At 46.7% G+C, this 24,467-nt stretch overlaps 1 protein-coding gene across 1 annotated transcript in view; it reads left to right on the forward strand.

Moving 5' to 3' along the window:
• Positions 1-24,467, forward strand: part of CWF19L2 (CWF19 like cell cycle control factor 2) — an 860,723-nt gene that overhangs the window by 785,042 nt on the left and 51,214 nt on the right. The window contains exon 16 of the mRNA XM_069202341.1: positions 21,855-21,935. Within this exon, the coding sequence (XP_069058442.1) occupies positions 21,855-21,935 (81 nt within the window). The remainder of the gene's footprint in view (positions 1-21,854; positions 21,936-24,467) is intronic.

Genomic DNA, 24,467 nt, shown 5'->3' on the forward strand with positions numbered 1-24,467 from the left:
AAACCCATTGCAAGGTGCAGCTCATTTATTGGCTCTTAGTACCTAGGCTTCTTGATGAGCCGACAAGCCCTATATATCCTCGCAACCAGAAGAGTCCTGCAGGCGTAACGGTATATTTCTTTCAAAAATCTGCCATAGCTGAAAAAAGTTATAGAAGAAAACGTGGCCAGAAATGGCTCTTTCTTTCACCTCAATTTCAATATTTATTTTAGCTGTTACTTTCTGTAGGAAAACCTTGAAGGATCTACGCAAATGACCCCTTGCTGAATTCAGAATTTTGTCTACTGTTCAGAAATGTTTAGCTGTCTGGGATCTAGCATGGGTTTCACACCCATTTCTGTCACTAACTGGAAGGAGGCTGAAAGCACAAAAAATAGTAAAAATTGGGTATGTCCCAGTAAAATGCCAAAATTGTGTTGAAAATGTGGTTTTCTGATTCAAATCTGCCTGGTCCTGGAAGCTGGGAAGATGGCAATTTTAGCACTGCAAACCCTTTGTTGATGCCATTTTTAGGGGAAAAAACACATGCTTTCTTCTGCAGCACTTTTGTCCCATTTGTTTTTAAAACAACATTTTAGCTGTATTTTGGCTAATTTCTTGGTCTCCTCCAGGGGAACCTACAAACTCTGTGTACCGCTAGAATCCCTAGGATGTTGGGGAAAACAAGGACACAAATTTGGCGTGGGTAGCTTATGTGGACAAAAAGTTATGAGGGCCTAAGCGCAAACTACCCCAAATAGCCAAAAAAAGGCTCTGCACCTAAGGGGGAAAAGGCCTGGCAACAAAGGGGATAAAAAAGATGTTAGCCCTTATGGAGGCGCCCAGAGGGAACAGCTCCCCCCAAATAGTAATTGTTTTTTTTCGCAGCATTCCAGCTGTAATGTCGCAGGAAAAGAAAAACTTGGCTTCATTAAAAAAAAAAAATATATATATATATATATATATCTATATATAGATATCATCCCTGTCCCCCTGAGTGGGCCACGGCCGGGGATCAGTGTATACTATTATTTGGGAGGTGGGGTGTGTGTGGACCTCCCTCCCCAATCCATTTATGGCCCCAGGGAGCCCATTCCCTGGGCCTGACTCATTAGTAAAAGGGAACTGGAGTTCACACCCGTTCCCTGAGCCTGTACATTACCCTGGGCTAAATAGCAAATAAAGGAGAGGAGTGCATGCCGCCTCCCTCCCTGAGTTACTCTTGGGCCCCAGAGACACCACCCACCAGGCAGATTCTTTTTTTGTTTTGTTTCCTCACTGTGCTAGGGTTGACCTCGGGGAACCCATCCTCCATGAACCTATACTGAAGAGAGTCCTGGGGAGCCCATCCTGGGACGCCCATCCTGGGACACCGTGGTTCCCTGCCAAGGAGAATGCTTGCACTGCCCTGGGCAGGGAACTTAAATTGGCTCTTACCCAACGGGAGCAGTAAAAAAAACAAATGCTCCTCCTACCCACACAGGAGCAAAGAGAAAGTGCAGCTCCCGCAAGCACCAGTATGGTACAGGCTGCAGCCTTGGGGGCCTCAGGGCTCTTCTTGCAGCCCCCAACAACCCCTGCAGTGTGGGAACTGTGGCATCCACCAATTTCTTTTTTTAAAAGGGCCAGCACCCCCAAGGGCAGTCACAGGGCCCCTGGGCTCCCCCTACAGTAATGTAACTGTGGGTGCCCCAGATGAGCACCGAGGCACCCACTTAGGATGAAACCTGCCTGCTGCTGCTGGCACACAGGATGTGTGCCAGCTGGGGCTGCGGGGGCCCTTGAACTCCCTAAGTGGTCCCCAATAAAAATTAAACATATGGGTGGGGTACTCCTGGTAAATTATAAATGGATGAGTCACTCAAAAAATCCTGGAAGGAGCACCTCATAAGGCCCTGCAAGGGCTGTTAACACCTTTTTTTTTTATCTTGGTCATGCCCCTAAAAGGGACAGAGGCACCACAAAGCATTAGACCTCGCCCCCTCTTCCCCCCCCTCCTCTCCCCTCCCTCCAGAAACATTTTAAAAAACAGTATGACTCCTGGGTCATTAAATTTATTACCCCAAGAGAACTTTCCATAGTTTTTCAAAATCACTTCTTGCAGGAGCCCTATGCGTTTCGGCTGAAGAGCGCCTTCCTCTTGTGGTTGTTTTTATGATTGTGGGCTGAAAAATGTTACAAGAAAGACTCAGACAAGTTGGTTTTATTTTTGGAAACAAAATGTCTCTGAGTCCTTCTTTTAACATTTTTAAGCCTACAAAGTGTTAACCTAAACACTATGTTAAAAGAATGACTCGGACATGTTGATTCTAATTTTTTTAATGAAAACTTTATTAAACAATTTTATAGTAATCATGGTTATTAAACATTGCTTTGTGTGAATTACCTAAATATGCATTTAATTAAAAATATTGGTGATATTTAAATAAAGATGAAGGTGTTCTACATATATTGATATGCTGACCCCTTGATAAAGTCAGGGGGGGGCACTTTTTATATTTTGGTGTTGTGACTCTTTTACAAAGTTAGTAAGTCTGCCTGCATGCAGTCAGGACCTGCAAACCAAAACACATGCTGCACATGCCAGATATCAAAAGCTGTGCATGGCGTGGGCTTCCTTGCCTGCAAGGGGTTGGATGCACAGCCTTGTTCTGCATAGGGTTGGCATTATGTATTGTAATAAAATACTGTATTACTTCATTAAAAAGACCCTAGAAATTCAATGAAAAAACAAAGGTTAAAGTAACATTATAGTCAGCTGAAAATGTCAGTGACAACGTAATGTTATAAACTCAAAATTCTTCTGAAATTTACCTGTTACAGTTAAGTCAGGGAACAAGAAATCTCCCATTCTCACTAGGCACCCATGGTTTTTTTATGTTGGCTATCACTTCTGTAAGACAGATAACTTCCTGCAGAGCTCCTTTACTTAGATTTCTCTCTCTCTAGAAAATGTCATCCTTGATCTTAAACCTTTGCAAACTTTGGAAGGCACACAGTTCAGTTTGCAAGTTTCAAGAAATCAGACTTTCCCAGTGGTCTTTTTAGTGAGAAGCCTTTCAGTGATATTGAACATTGTATGCAATCACCACACACATGATGTCCCTTCTTAAAAATATCAACAAGTAATTTAGAAAAGTACTGAAATAACTTATAAAGCATGGGACAGTGGCAGATTTTGAAATAAACCTCACTAAATTGGAAGGATCTGCATTGGTGTCTGTGGATCAGATTGTAAGGAATATGCAGGAAGATGTTGTATTATCCAGAAATATTGCTACCAAAGGTAAGTGCCTTTTTCTTGTGTTCAGTTCCAATTCATTCTTATGTTTGGCCAAAGCTAATTGGAAATAAGAGCCTTTGTGTGGTGTTCTTTATTTATTTGAGAATGTACCTACTCTTTAGCTTTAGTAATATCACAACCTGTTTCATTTCTTAATTGCTAAACATAAAGAATTCTGCTTGTCTTCAAGTTATGCCACTGAGCTATTCAAAATGCATTTTCTGATGTAAACTTTTACATGCAGATTCCTCACCTACAGAACAAATTCAGATGTCAGACTGGATACTTAAAACTTTTAAGCTCTGGCTTTGTTAGGACAATGGAAGTGGCTTCATGTGTCGTCACTTGTTAGAAATGGGGTCTTTGGTTGGGAGTCAGGTAACCCCCTGTCCAAGCAAGGACCCTCACTCTAGTCAGGGTAAAGGAGAATCACCCTCAGTTAACCCCCGCTCACCCTCTTGGTAGCTTGGCACAAGCAGGCAGGCTTAACTTCAGAGTCTAGCTGTAAAGTATTTGTGCCAACACACACAGTAACTCAGTGAAAACACTACTACATAATGACACCGCACAGGTTTAGAAAAAATAGGTAATATTTATCTAAACAAAAGAAGACCACAACAACAAAAATCCAACATACACAAGTCAAGTTATTAATTTTAAAAGCAAAAGAGTCTTAAATCATTGAGAAAACAGTAAAAACACTGTTAATGTTGAAAAGTACCTTAGTAGCGTCAAAATAACATGCACAGGCGAATGTGCATCGGAAAGGGCTAGCGATGTGTCGATTTCTCACCCGCAAGCGAGACTGTGCGTTGTTTCTTCTCTCCGCAGGAGAGCGGTGCGTCCAACTCAGCGATGTGTCGAAACTCCGGCCGCGCGGGATCAGAAAAATCGCAATGTGTGGGTTGCAACGTTATCAGCCTCCGTCAGCAGGTGTTGCGCGTCGTTTCTCAGCCGCGTCTCAGAAGGTGCGTCGACATTTTCCCTGCAGGGCGGTCTGTGCGTGCATTTTCAGTCTTGGTCTGCCAGCTTCACCTTCCAAGGCCCCATGAACTGGATAGGGCACCACTTGGCAGGGCAGGAGTCTCAGCAGAGAGTCCAGGTGCTGGCAGGAGAAGTCTTTGAGGGCCCTAAGACTTCCACAACAGGAGGCAAGCTCAGTTTCAAGCTCTTGGAGATTTCTTCACGAGCAGGAATACCAACAAAGTCCAGTCTTTGTCCCCTTGCACAGGCTGAAGCAGCAACTGCAAGATAGCTTAAAAAAGCACAGTCACAGGCAGGACAGCGCTTCTCCTCAGCTCTTCAGCTCTTCTCCAGGTAGAGGTTCCTCTTGATGTCCAGAAGTTACCTAATTTTCAGGGGTTTGGTTGCCCTTCCTTTACACAGTCCTGCCTTTGAAATAGGCCTACTTCAAAGGAAAGTCTCTCTTGTTTGTGTAATCCTGCCTTGCCCAGGCCAGAGGGCAGGCACAGCCCTTTCAGGTGTAAGTGACCACTCCTCCTCTCCCTCCTAGCACAGATGGCGCATCAGGATATGCAGGCTACACCTCAGCTCCCTTTGTGTCACTGTCTAGAGGGAGGTGCAAAACAGCCCATCTGTCAAACTAACCCAGACAGAGAATCCACATACAGGCAGAGTCACAAAATGGTTTAAGCAAGAAAATGCCCACTTTCTAAAAGTGGCATTTTCAAACATACAATCTCAAAACCAACTTTACTAAAATATGTTTTTTAAATTGTGAGTTCAGAGACCCCAAACTCCATATGTCTATCTGCTTCCAAAGGATATATTAAAAGGTAGCCTCCATGTTAACCTATGAGAGCCAGGCCTTGCAACAGTGAAAAACGAATTTGGCATTATTTCACTGTCAGGACATATAAAACACATAAGTATATGTCCAGCCTTAAACATACACTGCACCCTGCCCGTGGGGCTACCTAGGGCCTACCTTACGGGTGTCTTACATGTAAGAAAAAGGAAGGCTTAGGCCTGGCGAGTGGGTACACTTGCCAAATCGAATTGGCAGTTTAAAACTGCCTACACACACTGCAGTGGCAGGTCTGAGCCATTTTTACAGGGCTACTAATGTGGGTGGCACAACCAGTGCTGCAGGCCCACTAGTAGCATTTGATTTACAGGCCCTGGGCACCTCTGGTGCACTGTACTAGGGACTTACCAGTAAATCAAATATGCCAATCATGGAAATCCAGATACACATACATTTTACATAGGAGCACTTGCACTTTAGCACTGGTTCAGTGTTAAAGTGCCCAGAGTAACAAAAACAGAGTCCAGCACACATCAACAACCTGGGAAACAGAGGCAAAAGGTTAGAGGAGACCACACCAAGGATGCCAAGTCTAACATCACTAAAATGATATAACACCCGCACCAACATTAGTTACTTTTTTCCCATGCCATCAACATAGATCCAGAACTCCCTCTCTCTGAGTTTTCCTCACAGATCAGTTGTATACTTGCAGTACTGTGTCTTACCCTCGAGTAATCGGGGTTTAAACCCTATAGGGACTGTGACATATTAAGGTCTATTATGGATTCCCACTCCATCTGTCTGTGGTGCCTCACATCGAACCACTGCTCCTGTGCCTGGAACTCCTGCCAGAGTATGCACCCGAAAGCCATCAGAATGGGAGAAGAAACACTTCATGGCCACGGCTGGGAGGAGGAGCATGGTAAGCAATGTTCTAGACCTTGTTCCAGCTCACCATGCCCACAATCTCCTGGAGGGGGAGGGGTGCAGGGGGTGAGAAGGGGACAAAGGAAACAGAAGAAACATAAGAAATGCAAGTCTGACTCCTACAGGATATTCATCCACAGAGCCAGAGTTGGTCGAAATAGGGCCAGTACTTCCTGCTCTAAATGGCCCGCTCTGCTGACCCCACTGGACCCAGCCCAGGATCCACATAATCCTCCTCTGGCTCTGTCATCTTCTTTTCCTGATCCCTCAGTGCCGGGTCAGTCGTACCCTCAGTTTCCAACACAGACTCTAGCCTTTCCTCAATTTCCAGCTCCGTGCTCGGAGTCTGCAGCATTCCTAAACACAATATACAACATCTTTGCAACAACATCCAGTGAACCATTGGCCCATGGCTCCAGAAGGCCTACCAGTGTTCTTGCCCATGACTCTGGCTCCCTACGGTGACACCCTATCTGACTCTGCACTGGCCTTGCATCCATTTGACCCATCAATCCGCTGTGCGAGGCAGCAAGCTACCATGCCTTCTACAGCTCCACTCCCACAAGTGCCACCTCCATCTCCAGCTCTGCCATCTGCAGCAGACACAGTGCCATCAGTGCGGACTTTGGAGACGGGCACAGAACAGGTCTCGCAGACCCAGCAACTGATACGAATACAGAGACATGATACATGACCTATTTTAACTGATCCGGATCACAGATCTTTACTCATACGGGAGTGTCGATGAGGGTAAAGGCCATGAACTCTAAGGACTTTCTTATGTTCTCACCCTGGGCACTTCCCCAGAAATGGACATGAAGCTTCCCTCTGGACCACCCAACTCCAGTGATGATGTCCTTTCGTCCCATAATGAAAAATGTCACTGACTTATTAGATATACAATTGCCAGTGGTGGCAGTCCAAGTGAACGTCGTCACTGAAGTCTTATTACCATCAGCAGCAACTGCGGAACACCTACTACCCTTCAGTGATGCCCTTTTGGGTCCAGTTATGGCAGTCTGCAGAAAGTCATTTTATGCCCTGCAGTCAGCATGCTGTTATAGCCTAGCTCCTGGGTACCCACCCTTTCTTTTGACTCCTGAGAGCCTAGTCATTCAGTCCTGTTCCTCAGGACAATAAGCAGAAACCTTCCCCACAGTTTCTTCAGATAGGGAAACAACGTGACTAGTTGCCGGTAGGCAGCATGGCTATGAAGTCAGTCAAGTGTCAACTGCCTCCTGTTTGGGGGTGGTGGGGCTGGGGGGGATAAAAATGATTTTGCATCTATCTTCTCCAAATAGTCATCCCACATTGAGTACCAGGCGCTTATCCTGCACCTTCTCTGGAGTACCAATAATTTGTCAATTTCTGCATAAGTCCACTTCAGAAGATCACTCAACCAATCACATATTAGTGGTGCTTACACCTCTTTCTATGGCATAGCGATGCGTCTCTTTGCCAGCACAAAAACCAAGACTATAAATCTGCAGTCACATTTAGATTCTTGAGATGACCATGTCTCACAGGAGGTAAGACATTGTTTCTGTTATGGATCAATTCTGTTTATTTTTAATATAACACAGCAATGTGGCTACGACCCTTCGGGCAAGCAGCGATTAGTATTGTGCAGCGTCTTATTTAACACAGCTTTAATGCCTACAACCGAAACCTGGCAGCATTTGAGGATGCTCTCACAAAACATATTAGAAAACAAAACTGAAATATCCCCAACCACCCCTCTCCCCCTACTCCTCCTTAATAAATAAGTTGGCTGAGATGAGTCACTTAACTGTAAAAGCGTATTGGATCGTCCACAAGTCACTTGAAGGCTGTATGGTGGTGTTAGGTCGACGTCCTGTCAATTGGGGGCTAGAAGCGCAAGACTTTCAGGTAGTTGGGATAGGTGAGCTCATAAAATACAGAGGAAAGAATGTGGATAATGGACGCCCAGGTTGTAGAGAGATCGCAGCCTTGATGGTCTGCTGCTAGAGACAGTTTCTCCATTTGCAGCAGGGACCAAAGTTTAAAGAGCCATGCTGTGTAGTCTGGTATCTTCTCTGTACCCCAGAGTGAAAGGATTACCTGGTGGGTGTCCCTGAGAGCCAAGGCCATCTATTTCTCTCTTGAGGAGCGAAGTGGGAAAGTAAGTGGATTGGGGAGGTCCGATACAGACACAATAGCCCCCCTCAGAAAACACATCGCCACCCGCAACATCAAGAACGCCCCATGGTTCACCCCTGAACTCCAAGACTCCAAGCGCAAATGCCGCCAAGCTGAGAAAATATGGAGACTAGAACCTTCCACAACCAACTTCTCCACCCTCAAAACCACCATTCGCACCCATCACCAACTCATACGCACCGCCAAAAGAGATCACTACAAGACACGCCTTGACAACAACTCTCAAAACAGCAAAGAACTCTTCACCATCATCAATGAACTTGCCAAACCCAAAGCCAGCAACATAGACCCCACACACACACAGCCCCTATGTGACGCCCTTTCCAACCACTTTCTCCACAAAATCCTGGACATCCACAACAGCTTCAAACCACACACACCCACCACACATACCCCTCACTCACCCAACCCTACCTCCACTCAGGACCCCCCCACCACACTCTCCACATGGATCCCCACCACACACGAAGAAACCGAAAAAACCTTGATCTCCATCCACTCCGGTTCCCCCTCTGACCCCTGCCTACACTGCATCTACAACAAAGCTAGCCCTACCATTGCCCCCATACTCTACAATATAATCAACTCCTCTTTCGACTCCGCCACCTACCCAGACCCCTGGAAGCACACGGAAATCCCTGCCCTCCTAAAAAAAAAAAATAGCCGACCCAGAGATCCTCTCCAACTACCGCCCCATCTCCCTCCTCCCTTTCCCCGCCAAGGTTGCAGAGAAATTAGTCAACACCCGCCTATCCCACTTCCTCGAAGCAAACAACACTCTTGACCCCTCACAATCTGGGTTCCGCAAGAACCACAGCACAGAAACCACCCTCATCGCATGCACTGACGATATCAGGACCAAAGTCGACAAAGGCGAGACCGTCGCACTCATCCTCCTAGACCTCTCCGCAGCCTTTGACACCGTCTGCCACCACACACTCCGCACACGCCTCCACAACATAGGAATTCGCCACAAAGCCTTAGACTGGCTCACCTCCTTCCTCCCCAACCGGACCCAGAGAGTCCGCCTTCCACTCCAACACTACCAAGATCACCTGCAGAGTCCCCCAAGGGTCCTCCCTCAGCCCCACGCTCTTCAACATCTACCTGATCCCCCTAGCTTACATCCTCCGAGCACACAGAATCACTATCCTCTCCTATGCAGATGACACCCAACTCATCCTCTCCCTCACCCGCAACCCCACCACCACCAAAACCACCCTACACGCCGCTCTCCTCGACACCACCAACTGGATGACCACTAACCACCTCAAGCTCAACTCAAACAAAACCAAGATCATCATCTTCGGCCCCAACAAAACCACATGGGACGACTCCTGGTGGCCCACCGCCCTAGGCCCCGCACCCACCCCCGCAAACCACGCACGCAACCTCGGCATCATCCTTGACCCCTCCCTCTCCATGACACAGCAAATCAATGCTCTAACCTCCTCCTGCTTCCACACACTCCGCACTCTAAAAAAAAATCCTTCAAATGGATTCCCCCAGAAACCAGAAAGACAGTCACCCACGCACTCATCAGCAGCAGACTGGACTACGGTAACGCCCTCTACGCCGGCACCACACTCAAACTCAAACAGAAACTCCAGAGAATCCAGAAAACAGCTGCTCGCCTCGTCCTTGGCCTCCCCCGCCACGAACGAATCTCACCACACCTCAAATCCCTTCACTGGCTCCCCATAGACAAGAGAATCACATTCAAGATCCTCATCCACGCACACAAATCCCTCCACAACACCGGCCCAACCTACCTCAATGAAAGAGTTAACTTCCACACGCAACCTCCGATCAGCCGACCTCGCCCTAGCCGCAGTCCCCCGCATCCAACGCACCACCACAGGAGGCAGGTCTTTCCCCTACCTCGCCCCCATAACCTGGAACTCCCTCCCCACCGACCGCCGCAAAACCAAGGACCTACTGGTCTTCAGAAAGAAGCTCAAGACATGGTTGTTCGATCAGTGTCTTAGAAGGGTGGGTATGGGTTCCCTAAGAGTGCGTATATCTCTGATATCATCCGTTTGTCATCTTGCTTGAGGAACAAGTATTTCTTGAATTAAGTAAGAGGTCTCCCAGCAAAGGGATGAATGGAGAGTTGGTGGAATCCTCAGGTATTGCATTCTGTTGGATTTATTTAGATTGTACTCCCCCTTGAGGTGGTCAAAGGTATGATCGCCTTTGGGTCAAATAAGCTACCTACCCTTTTACAGCCCCCTACTTGGCATCAACATACCTGGAGCGAAGTCAGGATTGGCACATATGGGTGTCATGTGGGAAGCAAAGGAGGTCAGCCCTGCCTTAAGTGCAACCGCATTCCATATACGAAAGACAGAGTTGGTGATGGGAGAGGAGTAAAGGCCTTATGCTCTATGTTTACATGGTAGCCAAAGCTCTTTCCAAATGTGGTACCTGGCCACCCTTTTGGTCCATGAAGCCCCAGTGTTTTTCCGAAAGCGGGTGACTCCACTCGAATAGGCAGCGCAGTTGAGCTACTTGAAAGTAATGCTTTAGGCAGGGTACTGCCAGATCTCGCTCCCGCTTCGGGCGGTTCATCAGCTGTCTGGATAAGTGTGGGAGTTTCCCGTTCCAGACAAATTTAAAGAATGCAGACTGACAGGAGTGTAGCGTCCTTCTTGGTGGGGTAGGGGAAAGTTTCTGGAAGAGATATTGGATGCGGAGAGGATGGTAATTTTGATCACCACTATGTGGCCTAGCCAAGAGAGGTTATGGTGGTGCAGCATCTCCAGATCAGCAAGGATGAGAGTTGTGAGGGAAGTGTAGTTTACATTGATAGTTTGCGGTATAGTGCGGGCGAGTTCGATCCCCAAGTATGGAAGGTGGTTGGATGTCCAGAGGAATAGGAATTGAGAGCGGAGGGTTGCTGCATGTGTGGGAGAAAGCGTAAGATTAAGGATCTGGGATTTTTGCATGTTCACCCATAGGCTGGTTACGGCGAAACTTCTGTAGTTTGTTTACTATGGCAGGGAAGGAAACCTCCGGTTTGGAAAGGGCTAGAATTACATAATCCGCGTACAGGCTGAAAAGATGGTGGTTTCCGTCGAACTTAATCTCCTTGATACTGGGATTTGCTCGGATTTTGCGAGCCTGCAGTTCTGTGTATAGGACGAAGAGTGGGGGGGAGACAGGGGGCAAACCTGTCTGGTCCCTCTTCATATCGGGAAGGGCTGTGAGGATACTCCATTTACCCGGACAGAAGCCCCGGACGAACTGTTGGAGCACTTTACCCATCACATGAGTTTAGGCCCGAAGACGAAACAAGAAAGTGTCTTGCAGAGGTAGGGCCAATGTATCCTGTTCAATGCTTTCTCTGCATCGATCAGTAGTAGAAGTGTCTCTGGTTTAGATTGGTGGACCTTGTCTATTAGATGCAGGAGTCTCTTAGTGTTGTCCCCGCATTGTCTGGTGGGGACGAAGCCTGCCTGGCCTGGGTTCACTAAACCAGGCAGAGGGGATTCAGGCAGTTGGCCAGGATACCCGTAAAGAGTTTGGTATTTATGTTAGGTAGCAATATGGGTAGATATGACCCACAGGAAGTCGGGTCTTTGACCTGTTTTGGCATCACAGGGATGGTGGCATCCAGCATAGTATCGGTCAGGGAACCGGTATCAGCAAAACAGTTGAAAAGCCTTGAAAGAATAGGTGCGTGTTCTGGTCAAAAGGTTTTGTAGAAGAGTGTGGAAAAGCCATTGGGGCATTGTGGTTAATCGGGCTTCAGTCAGGCTATGACGGAGCTTACTTCCTCTATGCAGATAGGATTGTCAAGGGCCTCAGATTCAGATTGAGGGAGTGGTGTGAGGTCACATACACCAAGATTGGTGAAGAGGTCTGCAGCGTTATCGGCCTCAGCTGCATAGAGAGACTTGTAGAAGTCTCGGAAGACAGCAGCTATCTGGGGGTCTGTGCATGCTTCCGTAGCCTTAGAGGTCCATATTACTGGGATGGTAGCCACTTGGGCACAGGTGTGTAATTTATGCACAAGAAGGCATCCACAGCCGTTACCCCCAGGTAAAACGTGTACTTTAACCAAGCAATGGCGTATTCAGCCTGATCAAGATTGTGTTGTTTAAGCTGCAAGCTTTCTAATTTCCTCCACACCCTGGGTGCCCCTGTACATTTATGAATCGCTTCCTATCCTGACACTGTGTGTTCTAGCTGGTGTCTCTTCTATTTGCTGCCCTTGTTCTCCTCCTCACAGATGGCGATCAGTCCTCCCCACAGGGGAATAGAGCACCATGTGTCAACCAGTCCACATTCTGTTAGCCATTGGAGCCTGGCGTGGAGAAAGCTCCGGTCTGGTCCAACTGCTGTCCCGACCTGTCCAAGACGTTGTCCTTGGCCATGTTCAGGTCACCTCCTATAAGGATCGATGTCTCAGGAGTGCATAAGGCTGTGGCCAAGGCCTGCATGATAAATGTCTCTTGATGTGTGTTTGGGCGTATATGGATGCAATTGTGAAGTGAAAGTTACCAAGTCACATTCTAAAGGCAACCAGCCGACCTTTGATTTTAGCAACTTTTGTGAGTACATCACCGGGAAAGGATTTACATATTAGAATAGCCACGCCTACTTTCTTTGTCTGGGTCGAAGACCAAAATTGCAGGGGAAACCATCTGGAGCACATCCGGGGGACATCTTTAGGGAGGAGATGGGTCTCCTGCAGGAGACATACATGAAGCTCGGAGCGCTCCAGGAGAGAGAGTAAAGCAGCTCATTTTGGTAGGGTTGTTAAGGCCCTGCCCATTGAGGCTCAATATTTTAAGTTTCAATTGGGTGAAGGGTATGCAACACATGGAAATGCTGCTGCCGCATTGGGAAAGAGAGCACCTCTGGCGGTGTTGTGGTGTCTTGTGGGCTGTGGTGTGCAAGAGGGCTGAGGTGTGAACTCTGGATTTGTGGAGGAGGTATTACCAAGAACAACAAAATTAAACGTGAGCAATTGAAATTCAAAGTCCCAAGTTGGGGATCTGTCTGCAGTTGAGTCACAGGCTGTGGTGCGGGCGAGTCTGGTAGTACAGTGTGTTGTCTGGTAGGCCCCCACTGCAACAGGCCCCTTCAATTGAGGGCACATAGGGGCCCAGTGGGGCTGGCTGAGAAAAAGGGGTATTAGTAGGATAGTTACGTTCACTCTGCCAGTTTTGGGGCCCATTGGGAGAACCTTCTCAGGAGGGTCTAGCCTTGGGCCTCTTGAAGTGGCTTTGGTTGGTGCAGTTCACCTTCCCAGTGGAAGATAAGCCATAAGGGGTGCCTGATCATACGATATGTCTTGAGAGCAGAGGAATTCTGTGATGGGTTTGAGCCCTTTGCGCCATTGAAGGGTATGAAGAGAAATGTCATGGTAGAGGCCCGACCGTGTGATCTCAGATCCGAATGGGATATTTGTCGCGCACAAACCTCAGGATGTCTTCTTTGATCTGGAAGTTGTGAATGCACACTAAGAAATCCGGAGGTCTGGAACCAGGGCCCACAGGGTGGCCTGCCCTGTGAGCTCGGTCCAGCTGTAAGTCTCTGTCATCGTCCCATCCTAAGATTGAGCGGAAGAGTGCTGTGGTGTATGCCCTGATATCTGCACACTGAGCCCCTGTAGGGCCCCCCTAAAGCATACGTTGTTATGATGGGATAGAATCTCCAGGTCCTCTTTCTGGGCTCATATGAGATCCTGATGTTCATGAAGGCAAACTATTTCCTTGGCCCAGTTGCTCTACATCTGTGTCCCGTGAGACCTCGTTGTCCTGTAGGCCAGACACCCGCTGCCCTATTGGGGTGAGATCTGAGTGAAGGTCAAGCATTTCCTAGGACAAGTCTCTCCGAAGGTCTTGTAGGTCTGTCTTCAGGGAGTCAAAGAGGGAGGTTAGGAAGCCTCTGGGGTCAGCTCAGCATTGTTCGCCCCTTCAGAGTCATCTTCGGTTGGCGTTGACCGAGTCAACATCTCCTGTACCGATTGGTACTTCTTATGCTTCGAGGTGGCCATATTTGTGGGGGGCAGGGAGAGTCCCTATCCGATGCTATCTCTTGCTCTGGGAGGGAGTGGCAATATTGCGGGAGAACTGTGTGTTCCCTAGTTTCCAGCATGGGCACGGTGTCTCTTGATGACTGCAGGCTCAAGGGTTGTGCCAAACCTCTAAGCTGAGTTAAGATAGGAGGATGGCTAGTTCCTTTCAGTCTGCTGGGGTATAGGGGGTGGAATGTGCGCTGAGATCTCCCCGTCTGATCCAGCCGGATCATCCTCCGGGAAGTAAAGAACCCAGGGGTCTATGTGGCCACGTCAGCAGTGGCAGGAAGATTGTGGGAGGGAAGTAGGCCTCACTTGGAGGCACGTGTGTCAGAGGCTTAGCGTGCCTACGGCCTGCTCAGTGTTGGAGGTGGTTGCTGTGTCCATCTTGATTATTTGACTTTGCATGTTGTGGGGTCACACCGCAGGGCTAGGAGGTGAGTCAGACCAAGGAAGGGGCTCGCAGTGGTCTTGCCACCTGCTATAGGTAGAGAGTGGGGTAGTGCTGTGCACAGGTCAAGGCCGGTGTAGACTGTCCCGCCAGAGCCCTGCAGCTCTTTGGTCCTTCCTCAGTGTGCCTGTGTCGGTTTGATGCCCCGTCTGGCCGGCCAAGCTGCCCCTTGCAGTGGGCAAGCCCGAGTCCCAGGTGCATTGTCCTTCAGTGTTTGTGAGGGGTAGTCACTGGTTCCTTCTAGGTTCCCGGCGCAGTAGCAATCCACCTGGGTTGGAGACCCCGGCCCCTCTGCCATGTGTGTGTCAGTAGCGCTGCGGGGGAGGTTCTGGGTGTGGTACTTTGTGAGGGCATGGGCCCTAATGGTCACCCGGCGTGGCAAGGTCTTGAGGGCGCAACAGACTGAGCCCGCCGGCTCATCATGGGACCATTGGAAAGGTGTGCTTGTTGTTCAGAAGTGTTCCACCCGGAGGTGGGCCTGTAGAACTGGCGGCGTTGAAGGGAGACTTCAGGGCCTCAAGTGGGGCACTTCTATTTCAGCCCAGCTGCATGCGAGGAGGTATGGGCTTGAACGCGCGCAGAGCAGGGGTTTCTATGGCATTGGGAGTCAGGCGGTATGCCTCCCTGTTCGTCCCCTGCCAAAGACCACCTTGGGCTAGTTTGGGCCACGCACTCCCCGGCTCAGCACAGTTGGGCCGTTGGTCATGCATTTCGTTGTTGGCCGCACTCCCTGGAGGTCCCTGCAGGGTGAGGATGCGGCAGGCTGCTATCTTCCATCCTTCGTCCGGGTGCCAGGAGTGGCTCGGCGGGCCACGTAGTCTTTAGGGAGGTGGGCTGGCGATGTTGTGGGGCTCAAAGTGACTGAGTGCTGCAGTGTGGTGTGGAGAACTCTCGCGAGCATTCACTTAGCTTCCTGTGGGCGCCATTTTAGATGGCTGCGGCTCATTATCTTGTCTCTCGCAGCACTGGGTATTTATTTAGGTTGGAAGCCCTTGCAGACCTCTCCTTGGCTTCAGGGTCGTTCAGCAGCCTTTCAGGGAGGGAGGGGGAGTTCAGTGCCATTTAGGGATCAGGGTGCCACTGAAAGGTGCGATGGCGGGCCCGGACGGTGGAGGAACTGAAAAAACGTCCTAGTCCGCTGCCATCTTGGCCCCACCCCCATTGTTTCTTTTAGTATTACTCTTGTGGTTAATTCAGTGAGATTACAGTATCCTACAACTGCCAGATTTCTGAACAATGCCATACAATATATAAATAGTCTACATCCAACACAGTACATCTGAGAGTTAGTTGATGCCCCCTGGTACATACAAGCTATTCATTTCGGGATCAAATAATCGTGATTCACATAATTAAAAGGCATATATATCTGTGGCTGGAATTTCTGGTGATTAATTTAACGCTGCTTAAACACTATGCCCATTGCCCACAGGTAATTACAGTCCCAAATGTTGTTCCCACCACCCTTTTAAATATCTAGTTTCCATCCTGTGATGTTGTGAGTGTGCCATATACAAGCAAGTGATCGTTTTCTGCGGGGAACCAAGTGTTAGTATCACTCGAAGAGGTTGTGCGGTGCTATGTTTCAAACTATCTGTCCCCCAGATTTTATTTGCCTGACTTACCAACGTGTTATATAACAAAAATCGACCTGGACCTATCATAAACTTCTCTTATGTTCTCAAATGATCTCAAGACCCCTAACATAAAGTATCACTCCAAAACCCAAGTGGTTGCCTCCAGACAAAGGCACGTATCATGTGTTAAAAATGTACGCAGCCAGGAAGAGACTACAAGGGCAACTCCAGAGTGTATGGCGACTTCGCTAAGCTACATATGTTTTCTGACACCAGTGTGCCTCTTTCAAAAGTACATTGTCTTTAGCTTGTTTTCACATCTGTTCCCAGTGGGCTTTCTAGGATTGATGTGCCCCGTAATAGTCTACCAACTCCACGTGTTTCAGAAGCTAGCAGGCCACTGTAGTTGCGCCATAGCATAATATGTCATAATTGGGGGCTTCAGGTACACCCTGCGCCAACGTAGTGTATAATTTTGTGATTACCATCCTGCATGTTCCCTTTCCTCAAATCACAGTAGCGAGCAGAGATTTTAGTTCCAGAAAAAGGCCTTCCTTAACCCTTTTTGGTGTGGGTGACTGTGGGGATAGTTATAAAGCCCCCACTGGTGGCCTGCACTATATATTATTTTTTTCATCAAGCTGCTTGGAAAGAGCTTCCTGAGCAGCTTGGTTGTGTTTTTTTGTTTTTGTTTTTTTTATTTTGTTTACTGCAATAACAATCAACGTGCAGGGCACTCTGACATCTTTACAATAAACTGAAAGGAAAAGGAGCTAATGAGTTTGTTTTATTTTCAATGAATCTGTGGTCGGGGAATATTTAACCACCCCGCACCCCCACACCCTCAGATACACACACTCCACGAGCACTAAAAATAGTGTACCTGGGGGAAGGCTTTCCCATCATGTCCAGCTATGTACCAAGCAGTGAAAGAAGACCTTCTGTGCATGCCACTGGTCTCCAGCGGTCAGCAGGCCAATCGTCAGATAGTAAATTAACATTGTAACACGTGAGCTTGGCTCACAACAATTAACATCCCTACTGCTCTTCCCTAGATAAGGCATCACAAACTACCTCGTCAATAAACTAGCAATACAACCACATGCCATAAAACTGTCCCTCTTGCTGTGTAGCGGGAACCGTGTAATAGTTACTATATAGACGAAGTCCTGTGAGGTTCTACTCCCCCATGCAATAAAAACTATAGCATGCATCCCATCCCTGCATACATATGTTTGCCAGTGGCCTGGCTCCAGGCACACAGCACTCTGCAGCCAGTGTACAAACTTGCTGAGTAAAAGGATATAGTCCTGCTAAGCCTAAAGAACTGAATCCACAGTCATTGGTGTACGTTCAGGGCCCTGTCTTCCTTCCATTTCCATCTCTGCAAGTTCCACTTTGTCTTCATGACTGTGTGTCCTGTTATCGTCCTTCAGAGGATCCTTTCTGGGGCAACTCGATCTCCTCCATGATCATAGCACTCTCGCTAGCAGCTTGTTATTGGGTAGGATATCTTCGAAGTTTCTTAATGCTTAGTCTGTTGCCTTGTGTCGGCCATCCCTCGTCAGAATCTCCTCGATCCGTCATGTTAATCTCACCCTTTGATTACAGCTATGCCGATGCTTCAGCTAGGGTACCAAAAATTTGATTTACTACCAACAATGACTCTTGGGTTGGCTGGGTACATCAAGGAGTAAAGTATGCCGATTTGGAACAGTGTCTTTTTAATGTCCAGGAAAGACTCCCTCCACCATTGCACTTCAGTGGTATCATCCGTAAAAATGTTTACCTTACAGTTCTCTATTATCCATGGGCCTTTGCTATGTGAAGTTTAAAGAATATGATCCCTATCACAATAGTTAAAGAGACATGCATTCCCAGGCATAGGCGATACACCCAGATGCGGCATCCTGCTCAGTACCCTATGGGCCTGTTTCACCGAAAAGAAGACCGGTTGTGATTGCTGACATTGTTCTTGACGGTAAACACACTATTTCTTTCTACCTGATCTGTTAGCCCACAGTGTGCACAGTGTTCCGACGAGAGTGGCACTCAGCATCATCAGACTTCAATTTTGGGATCATACCTCCCCTTGGATTTCCTTGAGCTAGGACTGCATATCTTTAACTTAAGAGTGTATTTCTGCCAGCGTTGACTCGTTCATTTGCAGTGTCAGTGAGTTTTTTATGCTCCGCTCAGACCACGCATCGTTCCAACACTACAGCATCAGTCTTGGACTTGAGTGTGGTTTTGACAACTGCTGTGACAATCTTTCTGGTGGATACTCTACCTGCAGATTCCTTACCAACCCTCCTGGCTCCCCATTTGATGGATGTGTTTTAGGGAAAGTTTATAAGATCCTAGTTCATATTTTGGTACTGCACTACTTTGTTGATGTAAGTATGTCCACTCGTCTCAATGTTTTGTAAAAACAAATATACGTAAAGTGACATTGTTCTGGAGCACATGCTATGTGGCTTCAGTAGAGTCACCTGTTGTCACTTTCAGCATCTTAACAAAGCCAGCACCTCCTACTAGTGCCTAGATAGCTTTGAAGTTTTCTGGATCCATTTTGATGCCAGACGTTATTGAACATGTGAGGAATCTGCAGGTTACCACATATAAGTAACTTTTTCTTGGGAAAAAGATCCCTTAGTTGTAATTGGTGTTGACAGTCTTATGTATTTGCAAATGTAATACCGCAAATAATTATTTCTGTTGGACACATTTTCAAAATTATTTTACATATTCTTTGGTACCTCTCTGAATGTGAAATCTGAGGGCCCAAATTACAAAAGTTTATTGTGATTGCAAAGCCTGTGATTCATAAAAATAGAAGTTTTGCAACTGGAAAAACATTTTACTATGTGCCGAAGCCTTTTGCATTTCAAAAAGAGTCTCTCTGACTCACAAAAGGGCTTTTGCAGCACTTTCTGAATTACAAACAGGAAGTGCTATGAAAGAGTAATACTCCCTTATGTGAATCACAAACAAATGTATCATTGATTTGTCGCAAAACCATTGATCTGGTATAAACTCGCTATCTTCAAGTCCCAGAATTTCTTGCAAAAACATATTCATGGCATTTTGGTATCCTCATGATACAGTCTAATTCTCAATTCCTTGCCGAAATTCCAAAAACGAGACCTGTGAGGTTAAGTGTCAGCCTTTTCTGTAGCAATAGTAGCAAGCATTTGCAATGCAGTGGGTCTCATGTCTGCTCGAGTTAGAGCTGTTAACGTTGTAAATTCCTAACTGGACTTTACTTGCCACATAAATTGAAAATAATAAGTAAAACAGTTGACGTAAGTGAGCAGATTCAAAGCACCACAGCCACCATGAGCGTGAAGAAGACACAAAAGGAAAAAGAAGTTAGCTCGAAGTCAAATTTATCTGCAAACGTGCAATTATCCATGTAACAGGGTCAGTGTCTACGGCAGTAACCAAACCGCCCAAGGAGGGCCAAACTGAGTATTTACCAATTATAACAAAGGATTTTTGAAAGGCAAGCTCCTGAGCGAGTGATAGTGATGGTCGTGCAGTGGGCGTGGTTAAAAGCCCACAAATAGACCACAACAGGTCAGAGCACTGGCGCACTCGCCCTAAAAATCTGGAACACTCGCACAGTCTTCACTCCGAATCTAAACTCTCTGTTTATAACAACTTCTATAAACTCATCTCTTTAATCCAAAACTTCACAGTATCGACCTGACCTTACTTGCGCTTTTGCGTAAGCACCAAGATGCTTAAGTAAATATTGCGCTTTATAAGTAGCCCACCAGAGCCCATTGTTCACTGCAAACCTTCATTTCGGCATTTGCAGACCTGATGTGGCGCTGCAGAACTCATCTTAATATTTATTAGTTATGAGGTTTGGGGATCTGTGAATCCATATTGTGTGGTTGGATTAGTACATCCATTGCATTGCAAAATGAAGGGGAGGCTGCAATCTGTTCGGTGTGCAAAACCGCCAACTGCATCGCGACCTGGCCTGTAGAACATCAGACCCTAAATCAAGACTCTTCTCTTAATGGAGCGCACTCCTAAAAGGAATGCAACGCTCAAGTGTCTCCTTATATTATTCTTTAATTACATTTGTAATTAATTGTCTAACATTAATGCTCTTTAACGTATATTTGCCTTAGTTTCTAAACTCTATAATTTTTTGTGTTCTTGGACCATTTACCATACCTTCTTCAGAAGCTGGATCTGCAGATGCAACAAAACACTGCCATAAATAACAGATTACAATTGTGTATGATCAAGAATGAAAATATTTTGTTTTATGTTAACCTTGCATATCGGTCTTTGATTGAAAAGTACCTCACTCTTTAGAGTCCTAAACAACCAAATATTGTTTGCATATTACTGGTTCAGTCGTATCACATTTAAAATTCATCTTTGCCACAGTAGCGACCGTTTGCACAGTCTAGTTGCTGCCCTCGGTGTTATTTCCTCCCTGTTCATCTTAACACAATACTGGCTCTAACAAACTTAGTCCTATACTGTAGTTATGAAAATCACAAATGTTTCCTAGATTCAGTCCATTTGGGTGTGGTTTCTTCATGAACCTCCTCACCATTCCATCTGTAACAAAACGTTGGTTATAAGTCCTCCAAAGGGTGGTACTTGGACTTTTTGCATACTAGTAAGCAAAGTTGTGAAATATTGTGTTTGACCTTTTGGTGGGAATGTTTTTATCAATTAGACCTTACAAAATGATTGTGCAAGTATCATTGAACAAAAGTTGGACTCGGAACTAAAGTCGTTAGATTTGGAGATGTATTAGATACAGTGTCTGGGGACTCAACGGGCACCTGCACCCATTTTCTGCACCCCTGGGGGACTGCAGTATTATTGAAGGGGCTGCACATAGAGATAGTGCACACAAAGCACCATCGCTGCTGTAAAGGGGCGTTCCTCCCTTTGAATGAGGGTGACACTGCACCTCTGCTGTGTGTTATGAGCTTGGGCGCAGAGGCCTTCAACAGGCGCACTGACAGTGCACCACAAAGATGGGGCGCACTGTCAGTGAACCTCCTAGGGGCATCCCCCTGGAGATGGGAAAAGGGATCCCATAGGTCCGACACCATTCACTACGCCACACCCGCCTGCAGGGGGCTGTCTGTCGCCAGAATCGCCTTGAAATGCAGGCAGGTACCATCGAGCACGTGCTGTAAGCAAGCAGCTTTGTCTTTCATTAATGTGCTGTCCATAGGACAGACGTGTGTTTGCAGCAGCCCTGAGCAACGCAGTGAATTTAATTGGGCCTTCCATCTTTGTTGGCACGCGGCATACCTGTTGTGAGCAAACAGGGACAGTACGCCCATTATATAATACGAGCCCCTATTAGGAAACGTGTGCCCAACATTTTGCAGCTTGTATAGCTGGGAGGAAACATAAATGTTGTATTTTTCAATGGGCTCGTGAATGTTTTATGTGGATTCATGTAACGCTTCTTTGTGGTGGCATTAGCAATAACTAGTCACAAACGTGCAAACATTTAATTACATTCACTTAGGAACTTGCAAAACAAAAAATGCAGAATGTACATAATTTCAAATGCGAAATAATATGATTTTTCATGTGTGCCGAAAAAAACGTAAATATATTATTGTTTACTTTGTTCGTACTAATGTTAATCTCGGTTTTTACAGAAAGCTATTATGGAATCTGATGAAGAATGGTCTATGAACAAAAAACTGATTGATCTTTCATCAAGAGACGTCCGAAAGTCTGTAAGTCACGGACAACCTTGAGACTCGAGTACACTTCACACTACCTAGTAATGTATATTTAGGTTATAAAAATAAATTGGTCGATCTATGACTTTGAATCTGTTGCCTTAACTGCCCCAAAGCTTGACCTAAATTGTATTTGCCCTCTCTAAATTTGCATCAAGTGCTCCAGCTTTTTGACTGAAACTCTTATGGAAACTGATCTTTCTGCGAGTCTCTAATACCAATGGATTACATTTGACCAGGTTTAAAGGCAGGTCACTTGAGGTCTGATTTGCAATCTATCACAGATTTATGAATTTTCATCTAGCTTTTTTTTTTTTTTTTTTAAAGAGTGCTTTGTAATGTTTGAACTGCTAGTGTTTGTGAACAACTACGTCTTTAGTTTTGGAAAATTGCCCCCTTATTGCTTGAAGATGGGTTAGCAAATTTTGATACATTCTTAATGGACCCGTACATTTCAGAACATTAACCGGATGTTCGTGGACCAATACATTTGTCGTAAATGGCTTCGGTCTTCACTTTCTGTATCCTCAAACTTCTGCGTCGACAAAGTCAACCCATCCCCTCTAGCACAGCCATGATCATTCTCATTCTGAGTTGAACGCAAGCACACAAGCCGCACTAATCTTCACACATTCAGCATTCACATAGAATCTTGCACACGCCTACACAATGGGGGGGTGCAGTGAGGCGACACTAACATTTACTACACTGATTCAGTCACATTAATTCACTCAAAATGACTTGTGTGTTTGAGGTGAGTGAAGTGACAACTACTTATCCCTGACACACCTTTACTTGGTCACACACGCACTAGTAACCATGCAACAGATATGCTTATGTGTGAAAGTTTGACAGGTTGCACTGCTATTGTTTCATATCATAGACCACCACAAGAACAGCACATTTAATCACGAAATCACCGTTTTTTTGTTTCCTTTGCCAAAACGTGATGGGGCGATGTTATGGAAAAAACTAAATGGGGCTAAAATTAACCACTAAGGCGTAGGGGACTTCATGGACATTCAGAATCTCAGGGTATTAATTCTGTGATGTTATAAAAGTGCAATGGGAGTAAATTAATCACATTATTGAAACTGTAAATGGGCATTATGGAAATCAGAGGTTTGTATCCTGGGGCACAATGGGATATGTGTAATCTGGTGAAACAAGAAATCTCAAGAAATTTGAAATGTGCGCGTTATGGAAAGGCATAGCATACATTTAGAAATAGGGAATACTGTGAATGGGACATGGCAGTTTTATTATGTGAACTATAAATGTGGGTATTTTGGGACATTAAGGACAATGGTTGTGTAAATGTACTGAGGGAAACGTGTAAACATTGGTGTCATGAAAATAGCTACTGGAGGCGTGACCAAAGCAGCCTCCAAGATGGTCACCTGCCTGTGAAGCTCCGGAGCACATGTTAAGAAAATGGCATAATCCTCGGCTGAATTCTTACCTAGACATCTCCACTGGCCCAGGGGATGTGAGACCTGAGGGATGCTGCAGGCCAAGACCCTCTCTGGGGCCTCCACACACACCCCTATTCCTGTACACGCCATCCGACACAGCCTTGGAGGACCCATGGCGACCAGGACAGGGGCTGCTGGCGAGCCTGATGTCGAGACTACTAAGTGTCGCTGGGTGCGGAGGGCATCTCTGTGATCTCGCTGCCAAACCATATGCAGGGTGTGACGGAACTGTGAGCCTCCCTCTGCAGCCACCCACCAACGCATTCATTTCCCCCCTTGGGCTTGCGACCTTTGGGGGACACACACCCTGACATCGAACTGCAGTTGCCGCCTGCGACCGCATTAGAACAGTCACCCTTGAGGAGATGACCAGTGGTGCATGGAGGACATCCGGATGAACTACAGAGTCCTGTGGTGAGTGGGGTGGTGAAGTGGGGGCCCTTCGCTCTGCACATACCATTTACATCTGTCCCTGAGCGGCTGCGGCACATGTTCTAACCCACTGGGCTAATCTCGCTGGCATGGTATCCCCCAATGCTGCTAGGCCCATTCCTACGATTGACATTCTGTCTCTACCCCTCCAGTCACCCCCTCCACCCCCATCCACCCAGCACATGACATGTACTCTCTGTGGTGAAACACATGCTACTGAGTCACAGATGTACTTCCTCCTAGCGACATTCACCCTTTTTGAATTAGACACATACTATGAACCCTTTACTTTGACAGACTTAGCCTGCATACCTGGAGGCCTCTTGGTGCTCCCTGAGCCATGCGCTTTTCATAATGGTGCTTAGCCAGTACTACTCATCTCACACCACATTGCTTCCCCTGCCCCAGGACCATTGAGACCCCCATGCCCCACTGCTTGCCTTGCCCTTGTGGAGCGAACCTCTGTTGCACCTACCAATTGCACCTCACCACCACCTCCAATGATAGGCAGGGGTGTCAGAAAACAGCGCAAGCTTCTTTTTGAACAGTCCAAAACTCAGCACCATAGAGGTTTCCAATCTGATACCGACGAGCCATCACCTAGGGTGGCGGCACTCAA

Source organism: Pleurodeles waltl, chromosome 8 (assembly GCF_031143425.1).
Source record: "Pleurodeles waltl isolate 20211129_DDA chromosome 8, aPleWal1.hap1.20221129, whole genome shotgun sequence".
Lineage (NCBI taxonomy): Eukaryota > Metazoa > Chordata > Amphibia > Caudata > Salamandridae > Pleurodeles > Pleurodeles waltl.